This window comes from Syngnathus leptorhynchus, chromosome 22 (genome assembly GCF_054491065.1).
Source record: "Syngnathus leptorhynchus isolate UIUO chromosome 22, UIUO_Slep, whole genome shotgun sequence".
Classification (NCBI taxonomy): domain Eukaryota; kingdom Metazoa; phylum Chordata; class Actinopteri; order Syngnathiformes; family Syngnathidae; genus Syngnathus; species Syngnathus leptorhynchus.
The window spans coordinates 4,567,804-4,586,798 of NC_141216.1; the positions used below are offsets into that span (position 1 = coordinate 4,567,804).

The 18,995-nt window shown below is 43.4% G+C and overlaps 2 protein-coding genes across 5 annotated transcripts in view; both read right to left on the reverse strand.

Annotated features, from left to right (window-relative positions):
- Positions 1-17,206, reverse strand: part of snx29 (sorting nexin 29) — a 62,086-nt gene extending 44,880 nt beyond the window's left edge. For all 4 annotated transcript variants that reach the window (XR_015063277.1, XR_015063276.1, XR_015063278.1 and 1 more), the window contains exons 1-14: positions 16,831-17,206; positions 16,037-16,101; positions 15,698-15,750; positions 15,457-15,581; positions 14,651-14,831; positions 14,417-14,487; positions 13,506-13,766; positions 12,589-12,997; positions 12,392-12,504; positions 12,191-12,287; positions 11,959-12,041; positions 10,197-10,260; positions 9,727-9,855; positions 4,672-4,757 (exon numbers count right to left, since the gene is read on the reverse strand). Coding sequence is in view for 1 of the 4 variants with exons in the window: in XM_085903392.1 (XP_085759518.1) it covers positions 4,672-4,757; positions 9,727-9,855; positions 10,197-10,260; positions 11,959-12,041; positions 12,191-12,287; positions 12,392-12,504; positions 12,589-12,997; positions 13,506-13,766; positions 14,417-14,487; positions 14,651-14,831; positions 15,457-15,581; positions 15,698-15,750; positions 16,037-16,101; positions 16,831-16,837 (1,744 nt within the window). In the remaining 3 variants the exon portion in view is untranslated. The remainder of the gene's footprint in view (positions 1-4,671; positions 4,758-9,726; positions 9,856-10,196; positions 10,261-11,958; positions 12,042-12,190; positions 12,288-12,391; positions 12,505-12,588; positions 12,998-13,505; positions 13,767-14,416; positions 14,488-14,650; positions 14,832-15,456; positions 15,582-15,697; positions 15,751-16,036; positions 16,102-16,830) is intronic.
- A 639-nt stretch (positions 17,207-17,845) lies between these two features.
- On the reverse strand, positions 17,846-18,645 carry LOC147039527 (transmembrane protein 238-like). The gene has a single exon (XM_085904225.1). The coding sequence runs from the start codon at positions 18,565-18,567 to the stop codon at positions 18,076-18,078; it is 492 nt and encodes a 163-aa protein (XP_085760351.1). The 5' UTR covers positions 18,568-18,645; the 3' UTR covers positions 17,846-18,075.
- Positions 18,646-18,995: the final 350 nt, after the last annotated feature.

Below are 18,995 nucleotides of genomic sequence, written 5' to 3' on the forward strand. Positions count from 1 at the left end.
AGCTCTATAAAAAAAAAAATGTGTTTGCCCTACTAATCTAATTGCTGTGTCTAATAAAGGTCCAACCAGCGGTTCTATATGCAAATGAGTAATTAAGGAATCGTTAACGTCCACTCCCGGCTTAAAATAGGGGGTGGAAATGAGCCATGTGCGCACGGGTACAATGTCACGATGACGCACAGATTCTTGCACAGGCTCAGCTGTGCACTCGTGAAAAAACACGATCTTTCATCAGAATATGATGCAACAATAGATTCATCTTGGCTTTTTTTGCACTTTATATCAAAGCCGCGGTAGCGCACGAAGAAAGGACAGCGAGAAGAGCGGAGGAAATATCCGCACTTTGCCTCCGACTTAAAAGCGCCACAACTGTTACCAAACACGTGTCCGGGTACGACAAAGGCCGGTCTGACAAAACTCGCCCCCGTGTCCCCGACATCCTCTACCTGGCAAAACACGGGGAATGTTTAATGCTCCCTTCGCCGCCCCGCATGCTAAGAGGAGCGTTATCATCAGCGTGGGCACTCGTGCAGGAAATGAACAGCATGCCTGGACCCTGACAAAGCACGTCCGACGCCGACTGGAAGGCCGGCGGGATGGTGAGCCGGGAGCAGATGCAATCACTCGGGAGATAAGGACGCAAGACAGACGAGGTGGAGAGATTGCAAAGTCATACTGTGGATGACGATTTATCCGGGATTGGATAACATCGTGTTCATCCACTTGAGTGTGCATGTCAAACTTGCATGGTAGCAAATGTGCTTGAGTTTAAGCCTGCGGTACAGTAATGGCCCCAAGGTGTGTGTACTTGTGCGAGTGTGTATTATTGGGGAAAAATCCAAAACAGCCAGAGGCGACGTAGAAGGTGAATCTCTCGCTATATTCACACACACACACGCAACAGGGCTTCCCTCAGCTTCACATCAAATTTCAAGCTCCCTTAACTGAATTTGTAATTCAAACCAATCCATTTCTCGGCAGTGGAATGCCTCAGCTATTAAGTGGAAGATCTCCACCAAGTCCTAAACGTGACCGTCTCGAGTACATGACAAACTCTCGCGGGAAGACCAAATGATCTCTCGGCGAGAAATTAACCAGAAGAAACGACAATTTAAGTTGCAGACTCGCCACTCGTGCTCATCGAGAGACCTCTGGCAGAGAAGGATGATTAAAGCATTCATTAAGAAGCCTCCGCCGAAGGTGATGAAATGTGTCGCCCACCCCTGCGGTGCCACACGGAGAAAATACACGCACGTAATAAACCTGGACACAAAATTGTTGACAACACAAAGTCACGTTATTAATAGCCGGCGGGGGCTGCTAGGTTGATTGTCTTGGATGAAATGAACATCCCTCACACCTTTTGAGCTGGTAAACAAGACCAATCTGCTAGTGGACGCAATTAAGCTCAAGTCATATGGAGGATGACTCATCATTTGCTCTTTTACACTCAGCCTACTGAGACTTAAAAATAATTTGTCTTTTTAAAACATAAAGCACTCGCACGTTCCACAGTTTCACGCTGGCCAACTGTCTTCTTCTCCGCTTGGTCTCAGCCTAGAGTCTGCAAAATCCAAATGAATCAACTAAGAACAATGGCCGTGCACTTTTTGCCCTGAAAAGATGCATGCCTTGGCACATTGTTGGTTAATGACTCCCATCTCGCCGCCGTGACCTGTTTTCCGACCGCCACCCTGGTTCAAAAGTAATGAAAGAAACTTGCCCACACTGACAGTCTGGGGGGGAAAAAAAAAAAAAGTCATTTCAAGGAATTAAGTTTTAATTAACATGCACACACACCTTCCCTTCTCAATTTATATTCACAGACACCCCCCCCCCCCCCGTTGTGTCAAAACACCAACAAGAATTTACACCAATACACAAGCGGCACGTTAAAACAGCGAGCCTGACCTCGCTCGCGACCGACAAGGGCAAAGCTAAACGCGGTGAGGGACAATAAATGCAGAGCTATGCGTGTAATGAATAAGTTACGCGCGCCTATTAGGACAGGCGGCGGTGATAAATGCCTCTCATTCACTCATTAGGCCGTCAGCAGGAGCAAGAGGGACTAAAGGCCACGGAGTAACCTTATTTGCTTTTTAACAGCCATGTAATGCATTTCCTGATTGGAGATGAATAAGCTCCTGCCCGCCCGCCCGCCCGCCCGCCGCTCCGTTATTTACGCTCAAATTAAACACGGGCAAAATAAAGAGTGGTGCGAAGACGAAGAGTCGGCCGGACAAAAGGTAATAAGGAGTCCATTTCATGAAGTACGATTAAAAGCGGGAACTTTGGTTTCTTCGAGAACATAAAAGAACGGGCCACGTGATAGACATGGGCTTAAATAAACATCAATTGAGCCTGAAAACGGAAAGGAGGGAATTAGCGGCCCTTGACCCCCCCCTCTCATTGATCTCCTGTCCTTTCTCCCGAGAGCCGCGTCGGCACTGAACAAGTTAATATCTCTCGAACCCTGGCCTGGAGTTGGCACTCTAATCTTTTGAATCTACACCACAGCAGGCCAATTTAAACTAGGCTGCGTGGCGCGATGGGCCATCGTCAACGGCAAAGGCCCACTTTCCCCTCTATCTCGGCGGAGAATCGATGTCTTGGGTAAATCATTCATTCAAACGGCCATTACAGCTCTTCTGGGAGAGAGCCAAAGCATTATTATCTGGAAGACAGACCAAATACAATTGTTTTTCTTAACCAATCACAGCCCTTGAGTCGAATCTTGACTTTGGAACATTGCGCCAAATTGACTTCAGAGTTGAATCTCAAGGCAAAGCATCTTCACAATTTCTTCGACTTGCTACGTCCACTCGGCTTTGACTCATGAGGAGTTGTAGGAATAGATCGCGACAAAAATACACGCATCTTTTTGCATTACGCTACACGTGATGATCGTTGCGCTAATGCTACACAAATGCGTGCCCAGTGCATTCACGCGTGATCTCCGCTCCAATCTCGTACCACGTATTAATATGAGCATACCCTCAAAGACACTGTTCCCTCTTACATATGAAAAAAAAAAAAAAAAAAAGAGGAAAATCCTCCAACGGCATCCTGCAGGAAACAATTAATTATCAGTCCATCACAGCAGAGGTAAAAAAGAAAAGCCTCTTTAGCGAGATGCCAGCGGTGCTGAAGGCGCCTACCGAGCATTTGAGAGAACACGTCCACGGCGCTATCATTAGAGAGAGGCTCTGATCACAGGGAAGCATGCTGACAGCACGTGGGGGGAAAAAAAAACAAAAAAAAAACAGCCATTTGTCTATCAATTCACACCCCTCCCTCAATTTCGGCCCCCGCTCCAACCTTATACTTGCTACTCTTAGAACCCGGCAGAACAGTGGTAGTCAACATCAAAAGTCGGTAAGAATGAGGCACATCATTAGCGGGCGAAAGACAGAGGAAAAAGGGAGGATGAAATCATTTAGACGCCGCCGTGGAGAGGAAATTGCTACGCCTGTCGACGGCAAAGACGAAGAGACAAAAGGCCTGAGTCAAAAGAAGTGGAAAGTATAAATGAAGCGCCGGATCACAAATGGCAACTCTGATTGGATGACAATCAGCCGCTCGGACCTCCGATCATCACCTCTGTGATTTTTTCTTTTTTTTTTTCCCCCCCCTCCACAGGTGTGCGCGAGCGACCGAGCCTTGTTTGAGACGACAATTGACAGGAAGCAAAAGATGAAACGCAAAAAGGCCCTTGTTATGCTTTAAACATGACGCCAATAAGTGCAGACACAGCACGACGGAAGGTCCCGGATGGTTTAACGAGCAATGTTCGTCGCCGAAGCCCACCGCCCGTGTTTCACCTCGTGAGAACGACGTGTGCGGAATATAATTTGGTGGGCGCTGGTTTATTACAAAACAGAGGCAGACTTACCTTTCGGGGTTATTGTTTGGGACACTGAAAATTAATTACAGGCCACCATAACCATCTTAAAAAAAAACAAAAAAACGATGGCTAAATTTTACTTGGATTTAAAGGTAATATTGTTTCGGTCGGAAGGAACTTCAGCGTGAATTTCTAATTGGTTGTTATTTTTTTCCGGTGTTTTGCTTGTGATGTAATCACAGTTGTCCTTTAGTACAAAGTTATCTCGGTCGCAAATTCCGCTAAAAAAAAATAATGTTGTTGTTTTACTCCTCGTGAAATTTGTCCTTACCTTCCACTTTCTGCAGGACAAACAAATAAAGCCCTCAGGCTGACACAGATAACGGCTCCCCTTTTTTTACCCCCCCCCCCAAAAAATGCAATTACCCATTATTATGTCCCTCTCTAATCTGCCTAATTCATTGTATTTGCTCTCAAACAGCGGCGGCTTATCTCGCTCGTATTTACACAGAGCCCGACGCATCGGCACCTGACCTGGCAAAGTTATTGGCCCCGCCCCCCCTTTCCCAAAACATCCACAAATAAATCAAGCGGCTCACCGTGCTGGTGTTTGCCAAAGCCACTAAAAGTGAAATTAGACACTTGAGCCACTTGAGAAAAGCCACCGGAATTGATATGGCCTCGCCAATGGATTCATGACACTTGTGTGTTTGAGAGCAAAATATGGACTAGCAACCTCCGTGTGTGTGTGTGTGTGTGTGTGTGTGTGTGTGTGTGTGTGTGTGTGTGTGTGTGTGTGTGTGTGTGTGTGTGTGTGTGTGTTTTACCGTCATTGCCCTGGCTCCCCTCTCTCTTCAGCATCTGCACCGCCCCCACATACTTCTTCAACTGGACCTTCAGGACCTCATTTTCCCTGCACAAATAGACACACACACACACACACACACACACACACACACACACAGATATCACATAACCAATAACGGCTAATAATAAAAAGAGGTTGTGGGCGCGGTATGGAAGGTGATTTATACCTTTTACCCGCCTAATATTCTTACTGGGAATTCATTAGAGACTAGATCAGATTGGTTTCAGACTATATTTGTAACAGGGTGTGAAATGATGTGTAAGCTAGGGGAGGAAATAGAAATAAACTCTTGGAATTAGAGAGACATGAATAGGAATCAAATGATATTCCAAATTAGGGCATGAGATATGATATTGAATGTTTTAGGGCTGAGGACGCAGGCACAAAGTGAGCGAGGTGTTGATATCGATCAAGGTTGGAGTGAGGCTTGCCAGTTCAATTGAATTGAATTTATATTCACGGGGCAAATCGTCGGCGATTCACACAGAGATCGGAATGTTTCATTTTACTGACAATGAATCTCTGATCTGATTTGAACATATAGGAATGATTCAAACTAATATTGAAATGTAAAGTAGGATGAGTATGTAGGAAAAGAATTTTGGGGGAGAATTTGGATCCAATCCAAAGTTTTACAGCCCACCGAGATCATCGGCATAACCTTTCATTGCCAGAATTTATTTTAGACCTTTGAAATATCCGCTAATAACTGCAGGAGGAGATATCATGGAGGTAGCGGTAAGACCTGCCTGGAAGGATTTCCTACTAAAACCTGACATTTACTTTTATAACATGACAGCCTACGTCAAAAATTTAATGGCACCCCACAATTTGAGATACTGCAAATTTATTCCTCTCCATATTTTTTGTTGTTGTTGTCTTGTTTGATCCGATATACAGCAAATGTCTCCTTCCGTGAATAAATGATTATCTGAAGTAACAATACTAAAGCGTTTCTGTCTCGCCACGGTTGTATTTTTTGTGTTGGTTTGCGTGGCCCGATAATGAACTCGTTTTGTTGAATTATTGATCCTTCAAAGCGTGAAATGTTTTCTGCTGATGTAACACTGGCTTGTTGTGTGATTCAAGACGCAGCGTGAGCTGAAGTATGCACATAAATTGCAAATGTAGCTCCTAATAGAAAAGTGGCATTATTGGTGCTTAACTTTAGGAGTTAAGAATCGGGCCTAATTATGATGATCATCTTTTAATTGGTACCATTTGGTGTACGGAAGCAAGCTAATAAAACAAGACGTGTCGCTTTTTTTTTTTTTCTTTCCTTTCTTTGAAACGGTGATTAAAGAATGGATATATAGAATTTAATATATCTCTTTAAACTATGATACCTACAGTAATTGCCAAAGTTGAGTCAAACCCCTCGAGTATTTTTATTATTTTTTTTTAATTTCCATGCTTCTGAGTCACCTTAATCCACAATAAAGACAGCAAATTGGCTGTTCTATGCTCTACTTTTATTTGGAAGTAATAAAAGGGAGCTACCAAGACACTTTCCCAGAGATACGTGTAACTGAAAAATGCCCCTGAGTGCAATTTACGCTCATTTCTCATTTCAAGGATGAACTCGCCAACTCGCTGTGCACAATTATTAGGCAGGTGACCGTCTCATTATCTTTATCATAACAAGCATCATAATGATTATCGTTTTTTTGGGGCGATCTGTGTTTGATTAAATTTTGGTCGCCTGCTTATTCCGTTTCAGTCTGCATGTGTGAGTGTGCCTGTTCAACCACCTCCTTCTTCCAATGACGAAGTACCTCTTCCCAAACCCACTCATCTGGCCACCTTCCCATCTTCTCGCTGCTTTTTTTTTTTTTTTTGCCAAATGATGATGTTAAAAAAATAATAATAAATAAAATAAAATACAAATTGGGTTTGGAGCACATTTAGACCGATCAAGAATTTTGTAACGTGACACATGAAAATTTGAGTCGCTGTACTTCAAACTGGCAATGTTTTCAACTGTAATAACCCAAAACGAAAAATCCTGCTTAAATCAAGAACAGTTTCAAATGTCTCAGGAGCAGTTGATTTGTCCCCCAAAAAAGAAAAAAGAAAATGACTCACTACCCTTCTTGATGTTGTTTTAACACCAGCCCAATGTTTTCACAATGTTATCCTTGCTGACTATGACAAAAAAACAAACACATCTTCCTTCTTAGTCATCAAAGCTGCTGTGTAAAATGTCATCAGGCTCACTCACTTTTTGGTTTCGCGACATTGACGAGTGAGATCATTCATATTCCCTACATTCAAAGACTTCTATACTGACTGAGCAGATGTGTTGGAGTCATATAAACAAAGGCGGGATTTGTTGAGCCTCAAGAGTGTGGGCTGATATGTGTGAGCGAGGATCTTAACATTTTTTTTCTGTTCTATTTGGGTGCGTGACTGAGTAATACCCTCACCTATATATCGAATCTCTTGGCTGTGAGTAACTTACAAAGTGAACAGCAGGAGAGGCTACAGTAAATCTGCTCAATTCTATTTATGGTAACTCACTTGCCTTCTGTCGTCCGTAATACAGTGGAAGAGTCATGAAGCCTTGAAATCATATTCTTTCAAATCGACGTCATATACAATTGAGGTCCCAGTGACAAATGTCCTTTGGATCCTACGAGAGGTTCAATGGGACATAAACATCTCCACCATGGTAAGGTGGACATGCAATTGAGATGCCTTGAAAATGTTTACAGGAGTGAAGGCTGTTTATATCGCGATTGATTGACAGCCAACCTTGATTTGTTATTCCCACCCACCGTTAGCCAAAAGCTGATTTCTAGCTGCCCACTTTGTAATTAGGACTACCTACAGTCCTGGAGGAAAATGGCATCATCTGGTAACTCGTTCTTTTTCATTGACTAAAGCCCACATTTTAAGATTGCTTTGGTGGGCTCTTAAGGTGTGTTTTTACTACAGTGCTGTAAAATAGCTCCAATTAACAGTTCTTGCACAACTCTAACTTTATCCTCCATTTTACTTGCTGTTCATGAAAGCAAAATGAAATGTAATTATTTCGTCTTGCAATTTGGAATTGGAATGACGAAAAATAAAGATTTTGGTAGCAACCGTTACCAGTAGCCTCATTCCCTGAGTGAAACTGACAGCTTCCAGCTTCCATTCAATGGCTAGCTGCTCCTTTGCTGGTATTTATAGCCGCTATTGATCGAGACCGATTTTAGCCGGGGAGGAAAGGCGGCACTTGAGATTTAGCCGCTGACGACAGAATCGGATTTGTGAGTCTGTGCCAGTTTTGAGATGCACGTTGCATGTCAGAGTCACCTGCAGCGAGAGAGAGACGAGCCTGAGGCCGTCTCTACCTCGCCTGCTATTTCCGCTCCATTAAGATGTTCCGTGCCCATGCGAAAATCATCGCATATTAAAAAGCTGATGCACTGCCCTCTCAAGATTGCTGAGCTAGGTTTTGCGGCGGGCTCAAACCTGGAAAGGATTTATTCCTTGAAGGGGAGCGCCAAGTATATCTCAGGGGTCTGCAAAACAGTTTTTCAATAAACCCCCCCTTTTTTTTTTTTTTCCCCCAAAATGCTGATGATGATTCTATACACTCTTCTGAAGAATGGAATCTACTATCTACTTTCACGTCTCAAATGTCTTCTTCGATACAAAATCTGAGTAGCAGGCAAGTTCGACATCTGAGCTCCCCCATGTGGCGACGAATCAATGACCTCACAATAAGACGAAAAAAAGACCACCAAAGACAACAGCGGGGAGCAGACGTGTTTTGAAATCTACAAGTGTATCAGGGAACAACACGGAGCTCCAAGCATCACAATGAAAAAAGGAAACATTGGCGCCCCCGAGTCGCTTAACTGGAGTCACTCTGACACCGATCAATTGGCATTGACTTATAGGAGTCCACCGTGTGAAAACAGACTTTCTCTTTAGACAGCGCTAGGCCGACTAATGGGAAGCCTGAAGACTCGCAGCCTGGATGCAATTCATCCAACAAAAGAGCCTTTTGTGCTTCACTTCTAAAAAGGGGGGTGTGACTTTCGATAGTTCAACTTTTTTTTTTTTTTGCATGGAGAGGAATTGTGATGACGTGAACATCAATGATGCAGCTAAAGTATGAGCCCCAATGTGGCACAACAACAAGGCCGATGAATCTATTGCGGAAAGTTCCGGTGGGCAATTACGGCGCGCAGCGCTTGTTTATTGGAGAAACTACACATCACAAGCATCTGTAACGACTCGCTCTTTGGAGCTGGAGGCTCATGGTTTTTTTCGTCCCGCTGTGGACAAATGTCGTGTCGTTGCGGAGGTGCTCGTTTGCTTCCCGTCCGTTTAACTTGTCCCTCCTTGCGAGCATTTTTTGTTATTCTGTTCATTTTTTAGAGAGCAAAGCAGTTGGGTCTGAATTATTTGCGCCCTTCGGTGGTTACGGCCGAGCAGTATGATCGATAATGGTTCCGGCGCGACTACGGCAAAACCTCAAATCGAGGCTTGAGGTCTGTTTTTTTTTTGTTTTTTTTAAATCGCAATGTAATGAGCCGTTAATCTTAAAAGAGTAGAAGAGGAAAAGGTCCATAGCTAGGTAGCTATGATCTTTGGCTCCTTTGGCTGATGTAACACTGAGCGTGTGATTCACTCGTTTTAAATCACAGGCCCAGTGTTTGATATGCGTAGGAAAGGCCTTAAGGTGGTTCAAGTGGGTAGATATTCGTGGAAGTAATGACATTAAAGCTTATTTGACTTCGACGAGGCAAATTCTTTACCATGAGGTAAGAATTTTAACGTGACAAGTTAGAAAACTTGCTTAAAGGTTCGTGCCGGGGTATTTTTTTTTTTTAACAAGGATTTTATTGGAATGAGCATTTAATCAAATTTGCATTCATTTTAGACTAAAGTGCTATTGTGGGACTAAGAAGCATCAAATATATTTTTTGGGTTATAATCAAACTATTTTTTTAGGTGTTATTGTCACTTCCATTAGGTGATTTGTGGTCTCAAATATTTAAGAACGCTCATGTGTTACCTGGCCAGAGCCTGGACCTTAGCCGCATGTCTCTCTTCCAGCTCAGCCAGCCTTTTCTTCAGCAGCTCAATCTCCTGCCTCAGACCCGCTGAATGCTCCATTTCCCCATCCAGCAGACTACGAAGAGACCTGCCAAATGCACCGAGTGGACCGTCAATGTAAAATTCGCACCCTCATATGGTCCGACTGAACCTTTTCAACCAAGTACGCAATAATGAGAAAAAAATAAAAAAATCGCCACCATTCATCAAATCTGCAGTGAAAAAACACCAAAACTATTTCTAAACTGTTGGCAGTTAGTGTAAATCTAATCAGTCTGTGGCAAAGTCAGCACGAAAATGCCTCAAGTCTGTGAAAAGAGCGGCGTATTAAATTGGAAAGGTTATCCAACAGCTCTCGCTATGCATGTGTACGTGAGCGTCTACATCCCCGTTTGGCTTTGCAAGCGGCAGATAAGGAAGGCTGTATACCCATTTTGTTCCTCCAGCTCATCCTTCCTGTTCATCATGGCTACAATGGCCTGCCGCAGCTCCGCTGGAAAAGACACCACACACACACAATATGTTAACATTTTAGGCCTATAAGGTGCACTCTCTTAATGCAGCCGACCCGTTAACCATGAGACAAGAAATCAACTACCCGGTACTTTTTTCTTTTTCTTTTTTGTATGCTACAAATTATATAGTTTGGTCTCATAACTAATGTAGGGTGTCCGCGTCGCCCCAGATACAAGTAGGTCTCCTTGCAGCCCTGGGCCTAAGTGCCGGGTTTGGCTCGGGGAGGTTGACGATGAGGAGGAGGTGTGTGGTGGTGAAGAGAAGAAGGGAAAAAAAAAAAAATGGACGTGGGGAGCGTCTATACAGCTCGACATCAGTGAGCCAGAAATAAAAGTAACCTTTAGTACGACCACGTATTCACAGTGGGTGCCACAGACGAGCCATTAGGGACTTGTGTCGAGCCAGACTACCCTCGGTCTTCGCAGAGGGGACTTAACACACGACGTTGCCAGTAGGAGACGGCGAGGGAGAGGAAATGAATGCTTCCGCTTGTCCACGAAGGTAAACACGGTTCTTTAAAACAAGGTGTGTATCAAACGGCACACTCATGCAATTAAATTCGAAGCGAGACAAAAAAGACATTCAAATGAGATATTGTGGACACAGTCTTGTTCCTTTTTTTACGAGCAACAAGTGGTCACATCGAAATGGGAGCAATTGATAGTTTTTGGGGTTTTTTTTTTTTTTTAGTCCTGTGACAGTTTAATGAAGTAAATTAGAGTGCAATTGCAGTTTACATGGCAGTCTACCTACCCCAGTGGTGGTTGGTGCCACACCATTTTTAAACACATCACAAACGTAAGTGAACTCAGAATAGTTCTCCTTCAATTTGGCTTGGTCTCTTCAGCATTAACGAAGAGTAAAATTCCACCAAACAAGTGCGATGTGAATATATTTTTTTCCTCCCAAACTTTCTTTTCACTCCATTCATTGACATTGCTCTCAAGGATGTATTGAAAGCCATTAGGCTCTGTTGAAGGCCTATTCACTGGACCAGCAGTGCCACCAGGTGGACTTGGAAATAGGAGAATTTTTTTCGGAATATATATTTTTTTAGCATAAAGGAATTGCAGTGAAGGGTAAATTTTAGAGGGATTGCATTTTCTGACCACATGTTTCTTTTTAATGTTTTATAACATTTGTCGTAGCATGATAACTACTGTAATCATAACTAATGTAAGGGGGGGGGGGGGGAAATTGAGATGTTTAAATTTGTTCCAGAAACTTCTTCTATGATAATTTTGCACAATGTTAATTCAAGAAAATAATCCAGACAACGTATGGGAAATAATTGGAACTTTTGGAAAAGTTGCCATCGAAATCTGGAATATTCAGTAAAATGACGGAAAAGAAACTTAAAGGTCATGAAAACCTATTTCGACTTATCATTTCAACAACGATGCCTCCACTTTATTAAAAAAATGTATCAGTGTCTTCAATACTGTCCAATTTTCTTGGTATTGGATCGACGCCAAATCTCAGTGTAGCAAAACAATACTGCTAACGAATAAATGGGCAAAATAACAAATCCAATACACTTGATATCTTTGAAAATCTTTGGCTTGAGAGCCTTGGAACAAACACGATTGGAAGGCTTGCTCACTCACCCGGCAGACGGGATGAGCGAGCGCTGACCGACAGAATGATACAAGGGGGCGCTGATAGAAATACTCACCAACTGTCATGGACTCTGGCAGAGCAGATGTTGGCAGTGTAGCAGTGAGCGGAGCAGACAGCGCCAGTGGACTGGACTCCGTACTGAAATACATCGATACGTCAATATTGCCAATGTCAAAAAGTCTTTTCACTAGCTAGCCGCGGAGCAGATGGCTAAAGTGTATTATAATAAGCGTCGAGACGCCATCTTCGCACTAACACGTCGTACATCCAACAGAGCAGATGCTTACTTCAGCGACGGCTGCGATTGCCGGCTATCGCAGTCTTCCACTGGACCCGATGACGCGCACTGAGCGGGAAACGCCGCCGAGTCCTCCACGGAGTTGACTGAAATCAAAACAAGATGTCATTTTGTGCGACCTGTGGAGTTGTGGCGCAAATGTTCCATTTGTGTTCAAAACTAGCCATAAATAAGCACTTGGGTACAAGACCTGGCTGTGGGGTGGTGGGACTGAGGGGGATGAGAATGTCCGAGCTGCTGCGGTCCATCAGTACCTTCACTGGGCTCCACGTGGACACGCTGGACAGACTTCCAACCAGCATCCTAAAAAAAAAATACATTTGGAACTCAGTCAAGCTGGGGGTGAGCTTTCTTGGCGTCCTATTCATCTCAAGTAATAAAACTCACTGGTCATTGCTTCTCTGATCCTCCTGGATTTGAGCTCTGCCCTTGTATTTTTCCTCCTCATCCTCCTCCTCCTCGTCATCTTCCTCCTCATTATCTATGCTTTTTCGGTCTGGCAAAGGAGGCGTAGGCAAGGGTGGCGTACGAGAGTGATGGGGCGAGCCTACCCAAGTCAGCGTAGCGTTGTCATCCAGCCCGTTGTGAGAAGGTGACTCTTGGAACGTCGGCTCCAAGATATCGATGCCTTCCTCCACGCTGCTTTGAACGGGATCGGCCTGAACTTTGCTAATTCCCCCAATCTTGGGGAAATCGTTGTCGCCCTCCTCCTCATCCCCAGCCTCCAGATCGTCGTCAAAGGAAATGATGTTGGTGATTTTCTTTCTCCTCCGCCGTTCCTTCCTGAGCCCAGAATCTAGGTGGAAAAAAATGACAAAAAGGCCTCATTGAAGATATTTTTACAAACATTTGGGTCATTCCCAATTCACAACTTCTGGAACTTCTTAGTTCTAAAAAAAACTGTACAAGAACACTTGCCGTTCCGAGCCTAAAATCTCTCCTGTGTATTAGCGAGAATTACGAACCTCCATTTTCAACCACAGTTTAAATTTTAAACGTCGCTCATGCTGTTAAGTCGAACACATGGAGGGGGAAACGGTGTCAGCCGGGCCCAGTGGAATGGAATCGGGCAGACAGCTAAAAGAGGTCAAACGCGAAGGTCTGGACGGTTGGACGCTTTAATGCGGACATCGCTACCCGTTGAAGCATTTGGATGGAGACGAGCGCAAATGAATATTTCCTGTCAGAAGACAAGTCACATGCCGAGAACCACATGTGGGCTAAATCCGTAACGACTAGGATTTAGTCAAGCAATACATCTCCCACTTTTCTATTGGATAATGGAAACTAATTTGCAAAGTTACCAGCAGAGGTGCTGCGCGGCAGGACAGGTAGAGGGTCCGAGGTTCCGTCCACTCTGGGGCTGAAGCCTGGCACCACAGAGGTGGCGGTGCCGATCTCTCGGAGGAGGCTGCTGACCCCCTGCGTGGACTCCTTCCACAGGCTACCGATGCCCTGCGTGGACTCTTTGAGAAGGTGCGTCATGGTGGAGCCGCCGGCTCTTGTCGGCCCACCGTTCAGGTCGCTGTTGTCTATGTTGATGGCGAAGAGGATGGAGTTCAAACCTGCGGAAAGGAGGGGAGGAAAAAGCAAGTCATTACCGAGTGTTCTTGTTAAAACGGCTGCGACTTTTCAACTTGCTCAAAAGTGCTTGCTCGGCACTTGTGAAAACATTGAGAGTAAGCTAAAACAAAAGCCAGCATAAGATCAGTCCAACATATTAATATTTTAAAGTTTGTCCTCAGTTGCATGCGATTTATTTATCAATAGTTCAAAGGGGAAGCACAACATGAGCATTCATCTTCAGTACCCATAAAACAGTACAAACGGTTTAAACTAGTTCCCTTTTTAGTCGCGAAACTTTAATACCACAATGCTGCAGTAATGTGATGGATCACCCAAAATCAATTTCACTAATCCTTAAAAATAGAAATACCAAGGTTTTATTAGCACACTGTCATTTATTAGCACAGTTACTTGTTCTGCAAAACAGGTAGCCGCCCATTATGTTTTAAAAGATGGGTTGGTTATTTGAAAAAGAAAAAAAATTCCTCCAAAGATCTGATTAGATTTTGCAGAAGTACCTATTGTTGTGGTTTACAAGAGTAAAAGTCCCTACTCATGTCTGCTCTCATTTCACTGACTTCCTGAATTCCACTTGCCAGAAAGTGGACTTAAAACGTGGAATAGAAAACATGACATTCCCCAAACTCACCTGCAGCCATAGTAGGCAACATACTGGCTCTCTCTTCATCAAGTATGAAGGCCCAGTCTTCATAGTAAGTGCTAGAAAAAAAAAAAGGTGGCAAATGGATCAAATCAAAAGAGTGCATTAAAATGGACGCACATAAATCTTCTATTTATTGCTGCACACTCGAAGAAACAAGTTGATGGCGTTTTCATCCCAAAAAAAAAAAAAGATGCTCCCATAAAGCAACGGTGCACCAACCCGAGGCGCGGTCGGTCAGCGAGCAGTGTGTGCAGGTAACGTTCCAATGAATGCTCATTAAGAGCACAGCGCATCCAGGCCCGACCCCGGCCCAGCTCGGTCGAGATGTGACGGAGGGTGTAGAAGCGTTGTAGCTCGTGCCGGTTGAGATGCTCCTTCACGTAAAACCAGAAGGTGAACTCTGGAATGGAGGGGAAAAGGCATTAGGACCCCAAATTGATGAAGTCAGAAAAATATATAATCGCCATGAACATACACTTCACTTAAGATTCACCTGATGACATATTTAAACATTCAGACAAGTGATTCCTAATGGCACAATGCAACTCATTTGCATCTCATTAGCATACAACTCCAGAACACCGTGGAATTTATGTCTGTGATGGGTTGGGCTTCATTAGACAGCTGCAAAGCCTCAAGTTCAAACACAGGCGAACATTAGAAATGCTAATCATCACCAATGAGCTGGCGGCCATTACAGTGGAATTAACAGTAAGTGCATTCGTAAATATGCTGCAGTTTTACGCGGCCCTAATGGTGCCTTAAATGGCGAGGCTTGGTTGACGACAAGCAAAAGAGGATTCCGGAGGCTGTAACACTTCCTCATGAGAAAGCCACAAGGCTGAGCAGTGGAAACAAAAATTACTGTACATAAATATAACCCACATGAAACTTCTGCCAAGGTGCCCGGACAGCTGCTTCCTTTTAAAAAAAAGTATTAACACTAAAGCAAATAAAAACACCCCAAATTTGATGTGGTTTTCATTTGTCTGCTCATCAATTTAGTGTGGTTACACCAACGCTACCTGCTTCAGCCTTGCTGCTGAAGCCCGCAGCCTGCTTGAGGGCGGCGGCGGTGAGGACGAGACCTCGGCTCTTTCTCAAGCCGTGCTGCAGCACCGCCTCAAACTGGGCGCAAAGACAGATGACCCTGCAGAAGGCAAGGAGAGGGTGGTTTAGCGCTAATAAATACACTGGTCCCTTCAGACGCAATTTGATGTAAAGCTGTAAATAGTCATTTGAAGGGGGGGGGTGGCAAAGACACACCTGCTGTCCGAGTCGGTTGCAATCTCTTTTCTGCCTCCAAAGCGGATTTGGCACTGGGACGAAAAGACATGAATGATAAATGATGCCACATATGCCAACAGGGGATATACAAATGCAAAATGACTTTTTTTTTTTTTTTTTTTTAATGGCTTGAGATTATGTCTCTGCCCACTTATCAAGTGTGAGTCAGAACAACCATGTCAATCTTTTGCGAGTCCCTATTTGCTGTCATGTCTAAAACGTTTTACAGATTAAGATTAGTTAGGTGATTTCTCTAAAAACAACAGCGCTCAACACAAATAAAATACAACAGACTCTAGAAATGTGATCTGTACTAACCTGTTTGACAGCATCGAGTAACCTTTCCAAGAGGTTCTGTCGCTTGGCGTCACTCTGCACAGTGCCTACAAAAGGTGAACAAAGGCAAGAAAAGGACTTTGTGGCATTTGATTTATTAACTTCTTATAAGTCAAAATGAAATCAATTCATTGAGAACGCAACCTCATTTATAGAGCACTTTAAAACACTAAGACATGAATTAATACCAGTTACAATATTTGGTGAACAAAAAGTGATTGCAAAAATGCTGATACATGTCAGTGAAAACTGTATTAAATTTCATCAGACTTGTCAATCAACCAATGGAATTATCAATTGATAGGTACAGTCTCAATGGAAATACAGTCTTGGGTAGGCTGGTATTAAGCACATCCTTTTTTTTTTTTTCCATCATTGGGGAGAAAATATGTATCATGTGATGCACCAAAACAATGTTTCATACATCCAAGAATAAAAAGGCAATCTTTTAAACTGTGTTATACTTGAGAAAAAAAAAAAAGAAAACTGCAGTGTCATCCTTGGGCCCATCATACATTGTTTAGGCGAAATGAAGCAAGAAATAGCTCAGACATCATTTAATGATCATCTATTTTCATTTTAGCAAGTAATAACTGGTTCATATTCAAATTTAGTCGCGTTGGAACATACATATTTCAAAATTTGACAAATTAAACAGAGTTTTGTCGTAGAAACTAGAAGCATCTATACTAATTAGAGATGCTGAAACACCCGTGTAAAATGACCAAACACGTTAAATTCTGTTTTGTTTTTTTTTAAACACAAGCTAAACTTACCGTTCATTATGACGACAAGACTTTAGGCGTAGTAACATCCAAGCTTGACGCTTCCCCGTCGGTATTATTCATTCCTTTTTGTGTTGTTTATCACCCACCGGCTTAGTTTGGGAGGGACCGGGCTCATGCTGTCTCCGTAGCCTAGCTTGACCCGCCCCACGGCGGATAGAAAAGCGATGCACTGTCGGTAAGTGGAGAGGCCTTACCGGTGGTGAGTCGCCGGGGTTAAGTGACCTCCGCGGAATTGACATGCAAGCGTTGAGTGTGCCAAAGTTTGCTTGTCGAAAGCCCCAGTGAAACGTCGAAATCACCAAGTAAAAATTCATTAAATGATCATAACTGTACCAGTGGTGAAAACCGGAAGCGGGTTTGTTAATGACAGTGGGTCACGTGATAAAACACAGCTGTCATGTGGGCTCGCTTAAGTGATCATGGGAAATGTAGTTTTTCACAGTCCTTGTGACGTAACCCTTTTAATAAGGCATTTGGATGAAATCAAAAATATTTCCTGAAAAATACACGTTTGATTTATTCAATTCTAAACTACTTTTGGATGTTGATGTGAGTGTGTACGGCTCTTTGTGTCTATGTGCCCAGAAGATTTTAATACCATCAAAAAAGTTACATAAATTATTCTTGAACATGATAAAAACCATTATATATATATTTTTTTTTTTACATTTAAAATGGTTCATAATATATCTGCCTGATCTCCGCCTTGTTATCTTCTGGAGCACTTTGTTAAAGGGTCCAAGATGCGTATCTTATCAGCCAGATAAGACCATGTGAACTTATCTGGACCATGTTGTATAATCATTACATGTGCATGATGGTCGCTTTTAACTGTAAATCAGTTATTCCCGACTAGTCTGCTATGGTGCCATGAGGGAAATTATCTATAAATGCATCTTTATTCATCTTTCTATGTCACAGACATGGCAAAACAACCAAATACTCTTCCAATGACTTTCAATAAATTGCACTTGCTGGGTCAAAATAATGAAGAGGCGAGACGTTTTTGTACGAGTGCATGACTTTGTTTGCAAATTGGTACAATCAGAAATCAAAGTAAAAAGTAAATACATATGCAAATTCAATATCAGGACAAAATAACAGTGAAGCATACAATAGTCTAAATAAAAAGAAACCTCGTTCAGCTTGGTGAGGGTGCAAATCCAAAATGTGTTTCTTCTTCTAGCTCGAAATGACTCAACGAAGGTTTGGATGCCAATGTCAAGGATGAGTTCATATTGACAGTGTCTCTCTCACAAGTTGTTTTGACGATGAGGCCATGTTGCTGTCATAGATAGTAAAAAGTGATGACCCTTCTGGGATTGGGGCTCTCTTTCCCGCCGGGGGTTCTCTGGTGGAAGCGACATTCTTTCTCAGAGAGTTCCGAATCCCGCTGGAAAGCTGGTTGGACACGCGCCTCACCACTCGGCTGAGTCCTTTATTCCTCGGTTTGATGAGCCCCACGTCGTCCTCCAGTTCCTCAGGCGGCACGTCGATGTTGCCCGAGTACCAGAAGACCCACCAGATGAGGCTGAGGAAGATGACGATGCCACCGGCGTAGATGAAAAGGTCGTGGATGGCCAGGCCCCCGAAGACCCCCACCATCATGATGAGCACGCCCAGGATGTCGTGGGCCACGGCCAACCAGAAGGAACACTTACAACGGCCCACTCCTGTGTACCTTCTCTCCACCGCCGCTTCCATCTGCACCGAGGTCGTCGACATGATCCTTGAGAAGATCAGAATCAATCCAGATGTGGATCCCCCCCCCCCAAACAGCAACGTGTGCTGCCAGTCGCGTTGTAGCTCTCACAAACTCTGCAGTAACAACGGTCGAAGTTCAGTGTGCACATGTGGTTATCAACAAGTCGCACCGGCCAGCTGACTTGAAAAAAAAAAAAAAAATTTGTTGAATCATCATACTAGCGTCACGGCTCACTCGTTTGACTTCCGAGCAAGCGTGGGGCCAATACTCAAAAGGGGAAAGTTAAATTAAAAGTGAAATTTCATGAAATGCAACAAGTTCAATCCTTGTGTTCATTTTATGAGGCAGATGTGCAAACCACTCATCCACCGTTCTGCTTAGGATCTTGGAAATTACATTATCAATCATTTCTATTGGTTGAATCCAACTAATGAGTTATTATTATTTA